This window comes from Eutrigla gurnardus, assembly GCF_963514095.1.
Source record: "Eutrigla gurnardus genome assembly, chromosome: 19".
NCBI classification, from domain to species: domain Eukaryota; kingdom Metazoa; phylum Chordata; class Actinopteri; order Perciformes; family Triglidae; genus Eutrigla; species Eutrigla gurnardus.
In genome coordinates, this window is record NC_139930.1 from 15,226,921 (window position 1) to 15,238,558 (window position 11,638).

The 11,638-nt window shown below is 44.3% G+C and overlaps 1 protein-coding gene across 1 annotated transcript in view; it reads left to right on the plus strand.

Moving 5' to 3' along the window:
• Positions 1–9,629, plus strand: part of mmp17a (matrix metallopeptidase 17a) — a 58,468-nt gene extending 48,839 nt beyond the window's left edge. The window contains exons 6-10 of the mRNA XM_084035309.1: positions 436–538; positions 1,901–1,983; positions 2,575–2,727; positions 2,902–3,159; positions 8,722–9,629. Coding sequence (XP_083891435.1) covers positions 436–538; positions 1,901–1,983; positions 2,575–2,727; positions 2,902–3,159; positions 8,722–9,047 — 923 coding nt within the window. The 3' untranslated portion in view covers positions 9,048–9,629. The remainder of the gene's footprint in view (positions 1–435; positions 539–1,900; positions 1,984–2,574; positions 2,728–2,901; positions 3,160–8,721) is intronic.
• Positions 9,630–11,638: the final 2,009 nt, after the last annotated feature.

The following is an 11,638-nucleotide window of genomic DNA, read 5'->3' on the forward strand; positions in this document are numbered from 1 at the left end:
GTGTGTGTGTGTGTGTGTTTGTGTGTGTGTGTGTGTGTGTGTATGATGGGCGGGCGGGCGGGCAGAGAGAAAAGAGCAATTGCTCGGCGGAGCAGGGTTATTGATTAATGAAAACACGGATTGAGTTAATTGGACCTCTTTATGGCATATGACCTTATCACACCATTGACTGATATAGAGAGTAGCAGTGTGCGGGGGAGAGACTAATGACCGTGAGGATGGGAATGAAGTGCGGGATAGAATGACTAAGAGAACAGCGTTATGTAATAGTGCAACAAAATAAATGCGTAATAATGCCGAAGAGGACGAACCGAGCCAACAAATCAAAAGCAGCGGAACGTCTGTCGTGATGAATAGATGAATTGTTCTCCGAGCCCACTTTCAGTTGATTGCATTTTGAGTGTTATGTGATCCTTAATCGCATATCGCCCGTAGGTGTCCGAGACTCGGTGTCCCACACGAACCGACCTGGCAACCCCTCCCAGACGGCTGAACCTCCCGTCCTGCTGGACCTCCCCGAAAACAGATCCACCCTCCTGTAAGTGCAAATAACTCAACTACTCTGGTTGTCAGACAGAGAAGGATTATGGTAACAGTAATGTAAAGTAGTAAATAAGTATGATTTAGTGGATATATAGAGGTGAATGATTAAAGAAAGATTACCACAGGGGTCGTCTGATTCACCGGTTTGTTGCAGACTCTGGGTGTTTCCCCTGTACCAGGATGATAAAGTGTCAGACCTTGCTTTAGTACTGACACAGCGTTGTGCCGATCAATCTGGCTGTGCAAGACAACATCATCATCATCATCATAATCATTATCATTATCAACTGTGGACCATTTCCTAATGGTCCATTTGACAAATTGACGTGAAGGTGGCCCTATTGGAAAGGTGATGGGATCGTCCAAATCATTAGGAATCATCAGCTAAGGACCATTAATGTCAATACAGAACTCCATCGCAGTCAATACCTCGGTCTGCAGAAGAGGCTCGGACCGACCCACCACGTATGCGGTGCAGCGTGACAGGCTGACTTCACAGCATGTGAACCATAACTGCATTTTGAGTGAGCACCAGGACTCAGTTCAGTGTGTTGTCTGCTCTCTCATTTGATTCCTCACATCAGGAGCCAGGCCGTCGTGCTGACAGAGGCTCTCCTCCCCACCAGAAAACGTCTTATTAGTTTTTACCTTTGTGTGGCTGGAACTGTGGCTTGTGTATATCTGAAGGCTCTTGGCCTCTCTTGATCTATTGCTGTTCATAGGATCAAGAGAGGTCATCTTGCGAGCAAACAGTTTCAAACTCTTCTGACACAACACCCGATGCTTGCTGACCCCCACGCATACACTCACAGAGCATATAAAACAGGCATATAAATCCCTTATTTCCCTCACTGGAACTGGCCTCCCGCTGCCCTCGTTACTCATTTTTCACCTCCTCCGTCTGGTCGCGACGCGTGGAAAATCTGGACTACGCTCGTCAAGGGTCACAATTTGCCGAGCGCTAGGCAGCGGTGTCGTGTTAATGGCCGCTCTGAATGGAGATCTTTGTTGATAATGCGAGGGCTGGCGGTCTCCCACTCACAGTGGCAGCCCTGTGATGCTAATGGCTCCATCATTGGCACGCCGGCCACGTCAGTCTTTTAAATCACTTATTAGCCCGGAGGATAAATGCACTCGTGTGAACCTCGCCTCTGTCTGTGTGATAGCGTTTCGCCCAGGTTTTTCACTTTGTTTCCCCTAATTAAATCATTTAATTAAAGGAAACACGTTCCGTAGTAAAGTGAGGTTGTTTTGCATAAAGATAAGGAAGGTATGTATGTTTATAGCCACACTGAATGTCAATGTTTGTGCTGTAATGTTCTTGTCGTTTGAACAAATGCAATTTTCCGTCTCTCAGGCTGGCGAGAGACGCCCCAGACAGGTGCACCAGTCACTTTGATGCCGTGGCCCAAATACGAGGGGAGGCTTTCTTTTTCAAAGGTATTCAAGCCTAAAAGGGGAAAGTGAACCAGATAGGCTGACGGGCAGACAGATAAATAGAGAGCGACAGTGAGAGAGAAGAGAGGGATGAATGGAGAGGCGATAAAGTGAAAGATTCGGGGAAAAGGGGCTGGGCGGAGTGGTGGCTCCAGCGATCGATGGGGAGCCAAGTCATGTGTGGCTCCCAGGGCCCGTATCACAGACTCACACAGGTCACATAATCTGCAGGTTAGACTAAATGGTCCTTTAGGGACCAGACTGTTTTTCTGTATACTTCTTATCTGCTGAGCTTGAAATTTGGCTTATTGGCCAGCATGGAAAGAAACCGTTCATTAGCCAAAATAACACAACATATAGTACTTGGTGTTTATTGACTATAGTTCTGCTTCTTGCCGATTAATTACACTACCTTTTTCATACTTACGGGTAGATAGAAGTTCAAATTATCATTATTAGAGAGATATTTTAAAATCACTTCAATGTTAGTAGTTGATTACTGCAGGCAGCAGTAAACATGCTTTTTCTTGTAATAGACTCCTACAGGATATTGTGAAATGTTTCTGAGCTATAACCTGTTCCTGTTTGTCACAGGGAAGTACTTCTGGCGACTGACGAGAGAGAAGCACCTGGTGTCTCTGCGTCCCGCTCAGATCCATCGCTTCTGGAGGGGCCTGCCAGCCAATCTGGACAGCGTGGACGCTGTGTATGAGCGGCCCGGGGATCACAAAATAGTCTTTTTCAAAGGTGAATATCTCAATTAAATATCTGATTTCAACTTTCTCTTGTCTGTGTGGATTTCGTTGACTGCCTAGGCATATCGCCGCATTCTCGCCGCTCCAAAACAGGCACGATTTATTTATTTGTAATGTTTCTGTAGTAATTGGGTGGATAGATGACCTCTGTGTCTATCCTCTCCAGGTCTAAAGTACTGGGTGTTTAAGGACAATAACGTGGAGGAGGGCTACCCTCGTCCAATCACTGACTTCGGCTTACCCCTGGAAGGAGTGGACGCAGCGTTTGTTTGGCTACACAACGAGAAAACCTACTTCTTCAAGGACAGCAGCTACTGGCGCTATGACGACCACCTGAGACGCATGGACATGGGCTACCCTAAAGACAGCACGCTTTGGAAGGGGCTGCCGCCACAACTGGACGACGCCATGAGGTGGTCTGATGGTGAGTAGCCATAGTTGGTTATGTGTTTGAGAGGATTCAGTAAATGAATGTCATTTTCATCTTTATACTGTTTTGTCTGTGAAGGCTCATGCACACACAATGTCCCTTTACTTACAATACATTTCCATGGAGGTCCAAAATGTTGTATTTCTCAGCTTCATTGCAAGTAAAAGTAGAGCCAGCGGAGATTTACGCTCTCTCCCTAAATAGTTCGGTTGGTTTTGAAATAAACCAACATTTAACCACAAACAGACCATTTCCCTGTGAGCGTAAAAACCATTGAAAATGGGAACACAGGTTTATAAAGTCTTATGTGGCTCTAAAGGGAACTGTGAAAAGAAAGGGAAAACTTTCGTCACTCTTAACTTTGAGTCGGAGATATTACATTTTACATGGAAAAATAGGCTCAATAAAAGCGTTATTGGCAGAAGTGTGGATTCTGGCAGTGTGTGGAATCTGGCAGAAGTGGATGTGATTTAGGCCTGCAGCGGCAGCAGCTGGCATCTCTGCTTCTAAAGGCTACAAACAATTAGCTTAGCTTATCTGTGCGTAGATCGTTCTGTTCATGTCAATAGTAATACCTGTATCGAGCTACTGGTTGGACGTAAATGATTTTATCATGCAAGTGAACACATACGTCCACGCAAAAACTTGTATGCTGTAAATGCTGTTGGCTCTCAGCTACTATGATGTGTACACCCTGCACACACAATAACAAATAACCAGTCACCCATAAAAAGGGAGAAATTCGGCTGTTTGTTTGGCTTTCGGGATCAAGTTTCCACACATGAAACCTGAGTCGGTCCACCAGAGCCCTGACCTCTAAGTGCAAACCATACTGTGTTATGAATCCGCAGGCCGGTCTCCCCTCATTAATCCATGCTGCCACCGTGACCTCAGTGGAGTTGGTCAGATTCACTCATGAAAAGCACTAAAGTGGGATTACTAGATTGCTAATCTAAGCAAGAAGTCTAACCGAGAACTTAACCCCGGGGAAATCAATGTCTCGCATTCAATCCTGATCCGGTTCCACAGATCCATCATCTGATGCGCGTCGGCCTTTTACCGAAGGAAGGAACAAAGTTTGTCATTTGAGCAGTTAAGCGGTCGGTCAGCTGCCAGTAGTCCTCCCCTCAAAGACCTGAACCGGAGCACCAGAGCAGGAAAGAAGGCAATGAAAGAAACTGCCGGTTTTTACGCCTTTTGGGCAACCTTGCATTTTACAGAATGCCCTCTGGCATACAGCTTCATTGCACTTGTCCTCATACTGTCTGCCGCAGCTTCAGTTCCCTCCCTGCAGCCATCAGCCTCCTCAGCCAGACGCCCTGTCAACCATGCAAATATGCAAATGACACATTTGAGCTCTTCAAACTTGTAAAATATCTGCATTTTATGTTTGTTTGTTTTTTTAGTTTCTGCAGATTTCGTCTGCAATATGTGTTTACTTATTTTCATTTGACCCGTTCTCCTCATCCCATGACTGGAAATGTAGCATGAATTACTATTTACCATGCATGAATGCATTTGCCAGATTTGAATCAGTATTTGTTTGTCTTGTGATGTCGAAGGCGTCACTTTTTGTGACGAACTACCAGAGGGCGCACTCTGCAGTTCCCCATCAGCCCTACGTAACATTTTAGCATCTTTCTGCACGTGGATTCTCATCAAGCTCGTTTTTTATATAAGTATATATAAGTACCACTTTCCTCCTCACCTTGCTGCCCTCGTCTTTGGCATTCCTCAACAAAGGCGTGTCCACTCCTTTTGGTAGTCTTGTCAGGCTCCTAGAGTCATCTCTGCTTATTCTGCTTTCAGTCTGAACTATTTCTCAAATTAAATGCGTGAGCACTCATCCCAACACAGACTGCAGCCTGCAGTGTTAGAGCTGATTGCGGCTCCGAGTGAACACAGCGAAGACTGCCTTCTTTTTGGAGAGCGCTCCACTCGTCTGTTGTCGCCGAGTGGTCGCGCATGAGAAACGTGTTCCCGTGGCAGCACGGACACCGGCCTTCTGGTCATATGTAATTAAACTGGGTCCAGGATATGATTGGGAGGTTTCTGAAACACATCAGGGAGGAAGTGGCAGATGGACCAAACAAGTGTTATTCTCTGCTGACTCCTCGTAGCCTTTTATGACAAACGGGCGACCGCTGACCCAGCGAGTGTCCCTTGAAAAAGTCAAAACTGATGGCCTTTCAAATCCAAATCTTTGATCGATCAGTGTGCAGCTCTACGTCATGCATTGCTGTCAGCAGTACATTTGCAGCGCTGTTACCGTTTTAAAGGGATGTCTTATCTGCGTGGCACACACAGAGTGGATCAGCAGGATATTAATATCAGGTCTCAGAGCTGAGACACACATTCTGCCTGCCTTTGTTGAATGTTTCCAATTAGCAGGCTGAGGTGGTTGGAAGGGAGTCATTTAATCTGGTACGAGAAACATGCGTAGAATAGTCCTGAATGTCAATATGATGATAATAGGAACATAAAAAAATGTGCTGCAGGTCTCCTGACACATGATGTCATAATGTCCAACTCGTCAACAGAGATTGGAACAATCATTGAAGAAACCCCAAGGTGATATTTATTTGAAATGATTTAAATTTACAACTGATACACCAAACACATATTTGTATTATTCAATTTGTGTGTGTGTGTGTGTGTGTGTTCCTCCCTTAGTTCCTCCCTCCTTCACCTCTGTCTTAAACCTTCCCCTGACCTCCCCCCTCTCTGTTTTACTCCCCTCCGTCCTCTGGCTAGCTTTATAGGAGGAGGTGGGGTAATGTCATCATAATTGGTGCTTATCACGCCCGGATCTGCCACGTCAGTAATCTTTACAGACTATGTGCATCTGTGCCTGTAAAATATTCTGCTCTTTTACCTACTATGCTATAAAATGTCTCAAGTGGCTTCTATAAAACCCAAGCGTGGCAATCTGTGTGTGTGTGTGTGTGTGTGTGTGTGTGTGTGTGTGTGTGTGTGTGTGTGTGTGTGTGTGTGTGTGTGTGTGTGTGTGTGTGTGTGTGTGTGTGTGTGTGTGTGTGTGTGTGTGTGTGTGCTCACAGCTTACCCTGTGAAGTTCTGTGTTGCAATGGCATGACCCATTATGAAGAGACATTATTAGTGTGCGGGGAAAAAAAGAATTGCAATAATGAAAAAAAATAGTAATATCAATATGTACAAGTTAAAAGTATCTTTAAGAACTGAGCTTTTTTTTCTTGTTTTGAATTTATTTTGCTAGTGTATATAATGTGTATTATTTGCAGCTCAAAGTTAAACTCACTGAGACTTGGACTCCCTAGTTAGGTAGAAACTGAGAGCCTGACAATGACGTCACACCATCGGACTTGGCCTGTTCCGCAGTTTTCATGCATTTGAATTTTTTCTAATACGTATGCAGATGAGCTGAGAAAATGGAGAGCTTTGAGTGACTGTTGAATGTATGTTTGCCACCAGAAAGAGAGAGACACACATAACCTCGGATTTATTCTGTCAATGAAAGCCTTCATTTATATTAACAGTCATTGACATTAAGGCCATTTCCACACCAAAGACTTTGAGTATAGATGGATAAATGAATCCATTAAGGCTCATCATATTTTAAGAAATGACACATATGCTGTATAAAAGCCTTTCAGTTCCTGTAGAACGTGTGCACGTGAGAAGTGCACATGAACCAATGTGTGATGGTGTCAATCAATTAATTGTTGCTCTGGTCCTCAAGAAGGAAATCAGCTCTCATGCTTGGTTGCAATCTCTCTTTGCATGTTGCTATGGCGATCCAAGTGACGTGCACATTTGGTTGTTTCCCATTCTCCCTAATAAGGAAAGGCAAGGCAACTTTATTTGTAAAGCACCTTTGATACACCAAGGCGATTCAAAGTGCTTCACAGAACAATAAAGAATACAGTAAAGGTAAAACCATTTGGAAATAAAGTGCAATAGAAATACAGATGAGATGTCTCCAAGATTAAAAAAAGATGGTGCAGGGGATGAGAACAATAACAAATACATCAAAATGGTAAGAAAATATGAACAGATAAATAGCACAGTAAAACGGTTTCCCTGGGTTGCTTTAAAAAGAGCAGATTTATAAGATTGTAATGTGGAGGCAAACAGCAAGCTGCCCCTACATGCTTTGTTCTGACCCTGGGAACGATAAGCAGACCAGCACCTGAAGGTCTTAGGGTTCTGGCGGGTTCATGACACTGAAGGAGATCCAAAATGTATTTTGGTCCTGACCCATTGAGTGCTTTATAAGAAGAGGATGTTAAGAGTTCACGAAAGTACTCTGAGGTTATTAGACTGGTTATGGTGATAGCAGACTTAAAGGCGTGTACATAGAAACATTCAGAGACTTAAAGTGTTAAAAAAGATACAAATCTAAATTTAAGGGTTAATGTATTCATTCCGTTTTATGACTGAACAATCTCTGAGATAATATCATATATTTTGATAATTCTGTCTTAGAAAAGTACACTTTAAAACGATTAAATTGGCTTGTTTCTGGCATTTCCTTTGACTAGACAAAGGCCATAGGTCTGGACCTGCTCCCGGGTTGCTGAAGTTGCCTGCATTTTCTAAGCAATTACGATAGGTCAGATGCCGAGGACACGTCGCCTTCCCATGGGGATTCATAATGTTTACTTGAACCGGCATTGTTTTGGCAGCCTTAAGCAAGCAAATCCCCTATAAGCAACGGCCCCCACCACTTGGCTGTGGAGATTAAGGCTTTGATAGCACTCTGGTAGATGCTCAAAACTGGCACCAAATCAACTAATTAGCAGCAGGTACTCAGTCCTCATTTCAGGCTGCTCTCAGCGGGAGCAAGCAACATCACCTCTTTGCCCTGCAGCAACTCCCGGGTGAATGTGTGGAAGCTCTTTTTGCTGTCAGGTGTTTAGAGGTCTGTGTTGTGTCTGAGCTTTTGCCAGCTTCAGAGGTCTTGCCAATATGTGTGTGTGTGTGTTTGTGTGAGGGGGGGGGGGAGGCCAAAAGCAAAAGAGTCCACCAAAATCCCCAATTAAATGGAAAGACACATACAAATGTATGTGTTTATATATATATAAGCAAATCCACATACATGCACACCTTTGGGCCAGAGAACTGGATCCACATCAAAGCCTTTATCTGCCTTTAGGCTGCACCCACAAGCCTAGGATGAGCTGCAGGGAGGAGGAGAGGATGAGGAATGAGGAAGATGATGCGGTTGCAACTCATAGGGATTGTTAAGGAAAAACAGAGGCCATTGAGAAATCAAACATTTAAGAGACGGATAAGACATATGCTGAGAGAAGAAGAGAAATGTTGTGATTGGAACAATGCTGGAGGGGAAGCAAAAGTAAGTTTCAGGAAGCAGAGACAGAGCATCCATATTTTAGTTGTACATTTGTCTTTTTCAATAGTCCTGCTAATGTGTTTGTTTCCTGGATTTGAATACATAATTGGCATCCTAATTTGCACTTGTGAGTTATAAAGTGAAGAATTTTTTTCTATCTTCTGTCAGTATTTCACTGTATTTAAAATTCAACCCTCTCTTTCTCTCTGTCTCTCTCTCTGAAGGCTCGTCCTATTTCTTCAAGGGGAAGGACTACTGGCGGGTGCCGAGCAGCGACATGGAGGCGGAGGCCGGGTACCCCCGCCTCATCGCCAAAGACTGGCTGCTGTGCACCGAGATGCAGTCGGACTCTCCGGACACGGAACACAAAAGCACGGAAACGAGAGTCAACGTGCACCGTCAGCCGGACCACGCGGAGAACGGGTACGAGGTGTGCTCCTGCACCTCGGACGGCGCCTCGCCGTTAGGAGCCCGGCCCTCGCCCGCCCCCCTGTGGCTGCTGCCACCTCTCTGGACGCTCTCGCTGGCCCTCCGCTCAGAACCGCTATGATGCCAAAACATTGGGGGGGGGAAAGTTCTCAAACCGGGTGCAAAAAATAAAAGACTCTTAGGTGGAGCGTCCATGGACACAAACTGGAACATTTTGTTCAATTTATTATCAATTGGTATGTTTTTGCTATTATTTGGGTGTTATTTATTTCATCTAAAGCGTCTCGCTGTATGGGTAGCACATACGGTCATCATATTATCTTTCTGGGGCGTGTCTATCACAACGCTAGTACCATACTTAATACTTAACACAGTGGGTCGCACAGAACAATAAGTTCTATCTCTTAGTTTCTTCTCTTCGCATCTTTCTAAAGAAACAAATTGAGTGGGAGTACGTTCATGTGAAATACAGCAGTATTCCTGCAGCATCCGTAATAACGAGTATACAGCGATAGAAATAGCATCCAGGGATGTAGACAGCAGTTGAATGGTATCCTGAGATGTTTATAAGTAGACAGGTCAACACATTTAAAGGTACATTTTTACCTGAAAGGAATAATTCGATATTTTGGGAAATCAAATAGGCCTATTCGTATTCTTTCCAAGATAAATATTACGCTACAGCTAGCTGCTTGTTAGCATAGCATTGAGATTGGAGTTTCCAGTTTTTATGCTACTCCGCTAACCAGGTCCGGGGTAGTCGCCTTATTTTCACCTTAAAGTCTCGGCAAGAAAGCACAGGTGCTGAGATGTTGAACTGTCACTTTAAATGGTGCCGGGCAAGAGGAACTTCCTGCCGGGCTCGTTTACTGCCTTCCAGCATTCTCCACCGATCAGATATGCATATGTTTACGTATAGCTGCCTGCAAGACTCAAACCAGGGTGCAGAATGACAAGCGGGATATACAGTAGATACTGTAGTTAGACAGGTGACTGACACCCCGGTATGTGTCTAGGCAGACAGGTGAGAAGTACCCTCGAATGTAGTGTAGATAGATTATAGGCTTACTGACTGGAAGACAAATAAATGGCATGCTGGGAATGTCGGGAGGTAGATGGATGGCACGCAGGGCTGTAAACAGGTAGACAAGGGGAACACCATCCCACAGCCACATGATGAAAAGGGCACTCAGATTTCCTGTAAGACAGGAATTTATGCCATTTTGCCAGTTTCTATCTCTTACCTGTCCACCCACGCTCTTTGAGGAACTGCTGCTCACGTATCTCCATGAACTCTTCATGTCCAACCTGGTACAGAAGCCTGCCATTATCAGAGGCAGTATTGTTTTTAATGTATTTTTTGCTAATATGGATGTGATTCCATATCGCGTTTTATCATATTATAGGTCACAGAGCCTTTTTTTTTTTTTTCTCACCGCACCCTCCATCAACCCCTGAGCTCCTTCTGGTGACGTTAGAAGATCTCATAGGGGATAGCAACCGGATTTTATTCTTGCTGATATATTTACCTACAATTTAAATATAGGCACAGGTATATTTGAGTCGAGATGTTTCCACGGTAACTTCGAAGCCAAGTGGACTAGTGTATATTTCAAGGTGTTTTTTTTCTAATGTAAAACTATTTTTGTAGAAAAATAAAAAGTACATGAATGACGCCGTTTGGCTTACTGGTCACGTGACGGGTTATTTGGAGTGTGTGGTTATTCAGCGGCCTTGAAGGCGGATGAAGGTAAACGAGGCAGCTTGCAGACACCGACTGGGAGCTGCTCTCTGATGTTCACACGTGTGTTTCCTCTTGTAACGGTCACTGCTGTTCACCAGGACTTCAGAACGGCATCATGTCAATCATCACCGCACTGTCACTCTATGAACAGATTTTCCTGGCAGAGGATTATAAGCACCCGCACTTGTTCGGAGAAGCACATCCGAGTAAATGATGTCCCCTCGTCTGAAGAATATTCAGCAGCTCCGATGCTCCTTTTAGTTTGAGATCAAAGTGAGCCGTTGGGGGTAAACAACTAAGTGGTGGGAACACCGCGTACCAACGAGAACCCCCCCATGTCAGTCAAGTCTCTTAAAATGAAAGCAATTAAATGAACCTAGAGGCTACGCGTGACCTCTACCAGAACGCACACAGCCGAGCTTTTCCATCAGTTTTGAGCTAAAATAAGTTTCAGACACTATTTCTGCCGTTATGACCCTCCAGCTTGATTATTTATTATTATTCCATTTACAATTTGTGTCTTTCCATTCTGCATCCCTAGATTACATGCAGAGACACAATCTCCATTGTGTTTTCTTTTTTGGAATAGGTTGCACTCCTGTTATGTTTTTCAGGATACTCGTTTGATTCTAGTAATTTATTATCATGTTATTTATTTTTTATTTTTTTAATGAATCTATTTGTTATTCCCCCTGCATCTTCCTTTTTGTCACGCCTTGCGGGGCCCAGGGCACCACGAGGAGCAGCGATTTTTTTTTTTTTTTTTTTTTACCCTCCTCTTGACACACTCGAGTGGCGTTAATTAACTGGTGTGGCTTCGGCGGCCACCGGGAGAGCACCTGCTCCCTGGGGGGTGAACGCAGGGTGACGGGTCACTTTTCAGCAGTTTTGTCCTACGGATCTGCTGAGATGCTGGTGGAACGTAAAGATTTGGTCATGGACATGCAATGACCATTTGAATAATGTTT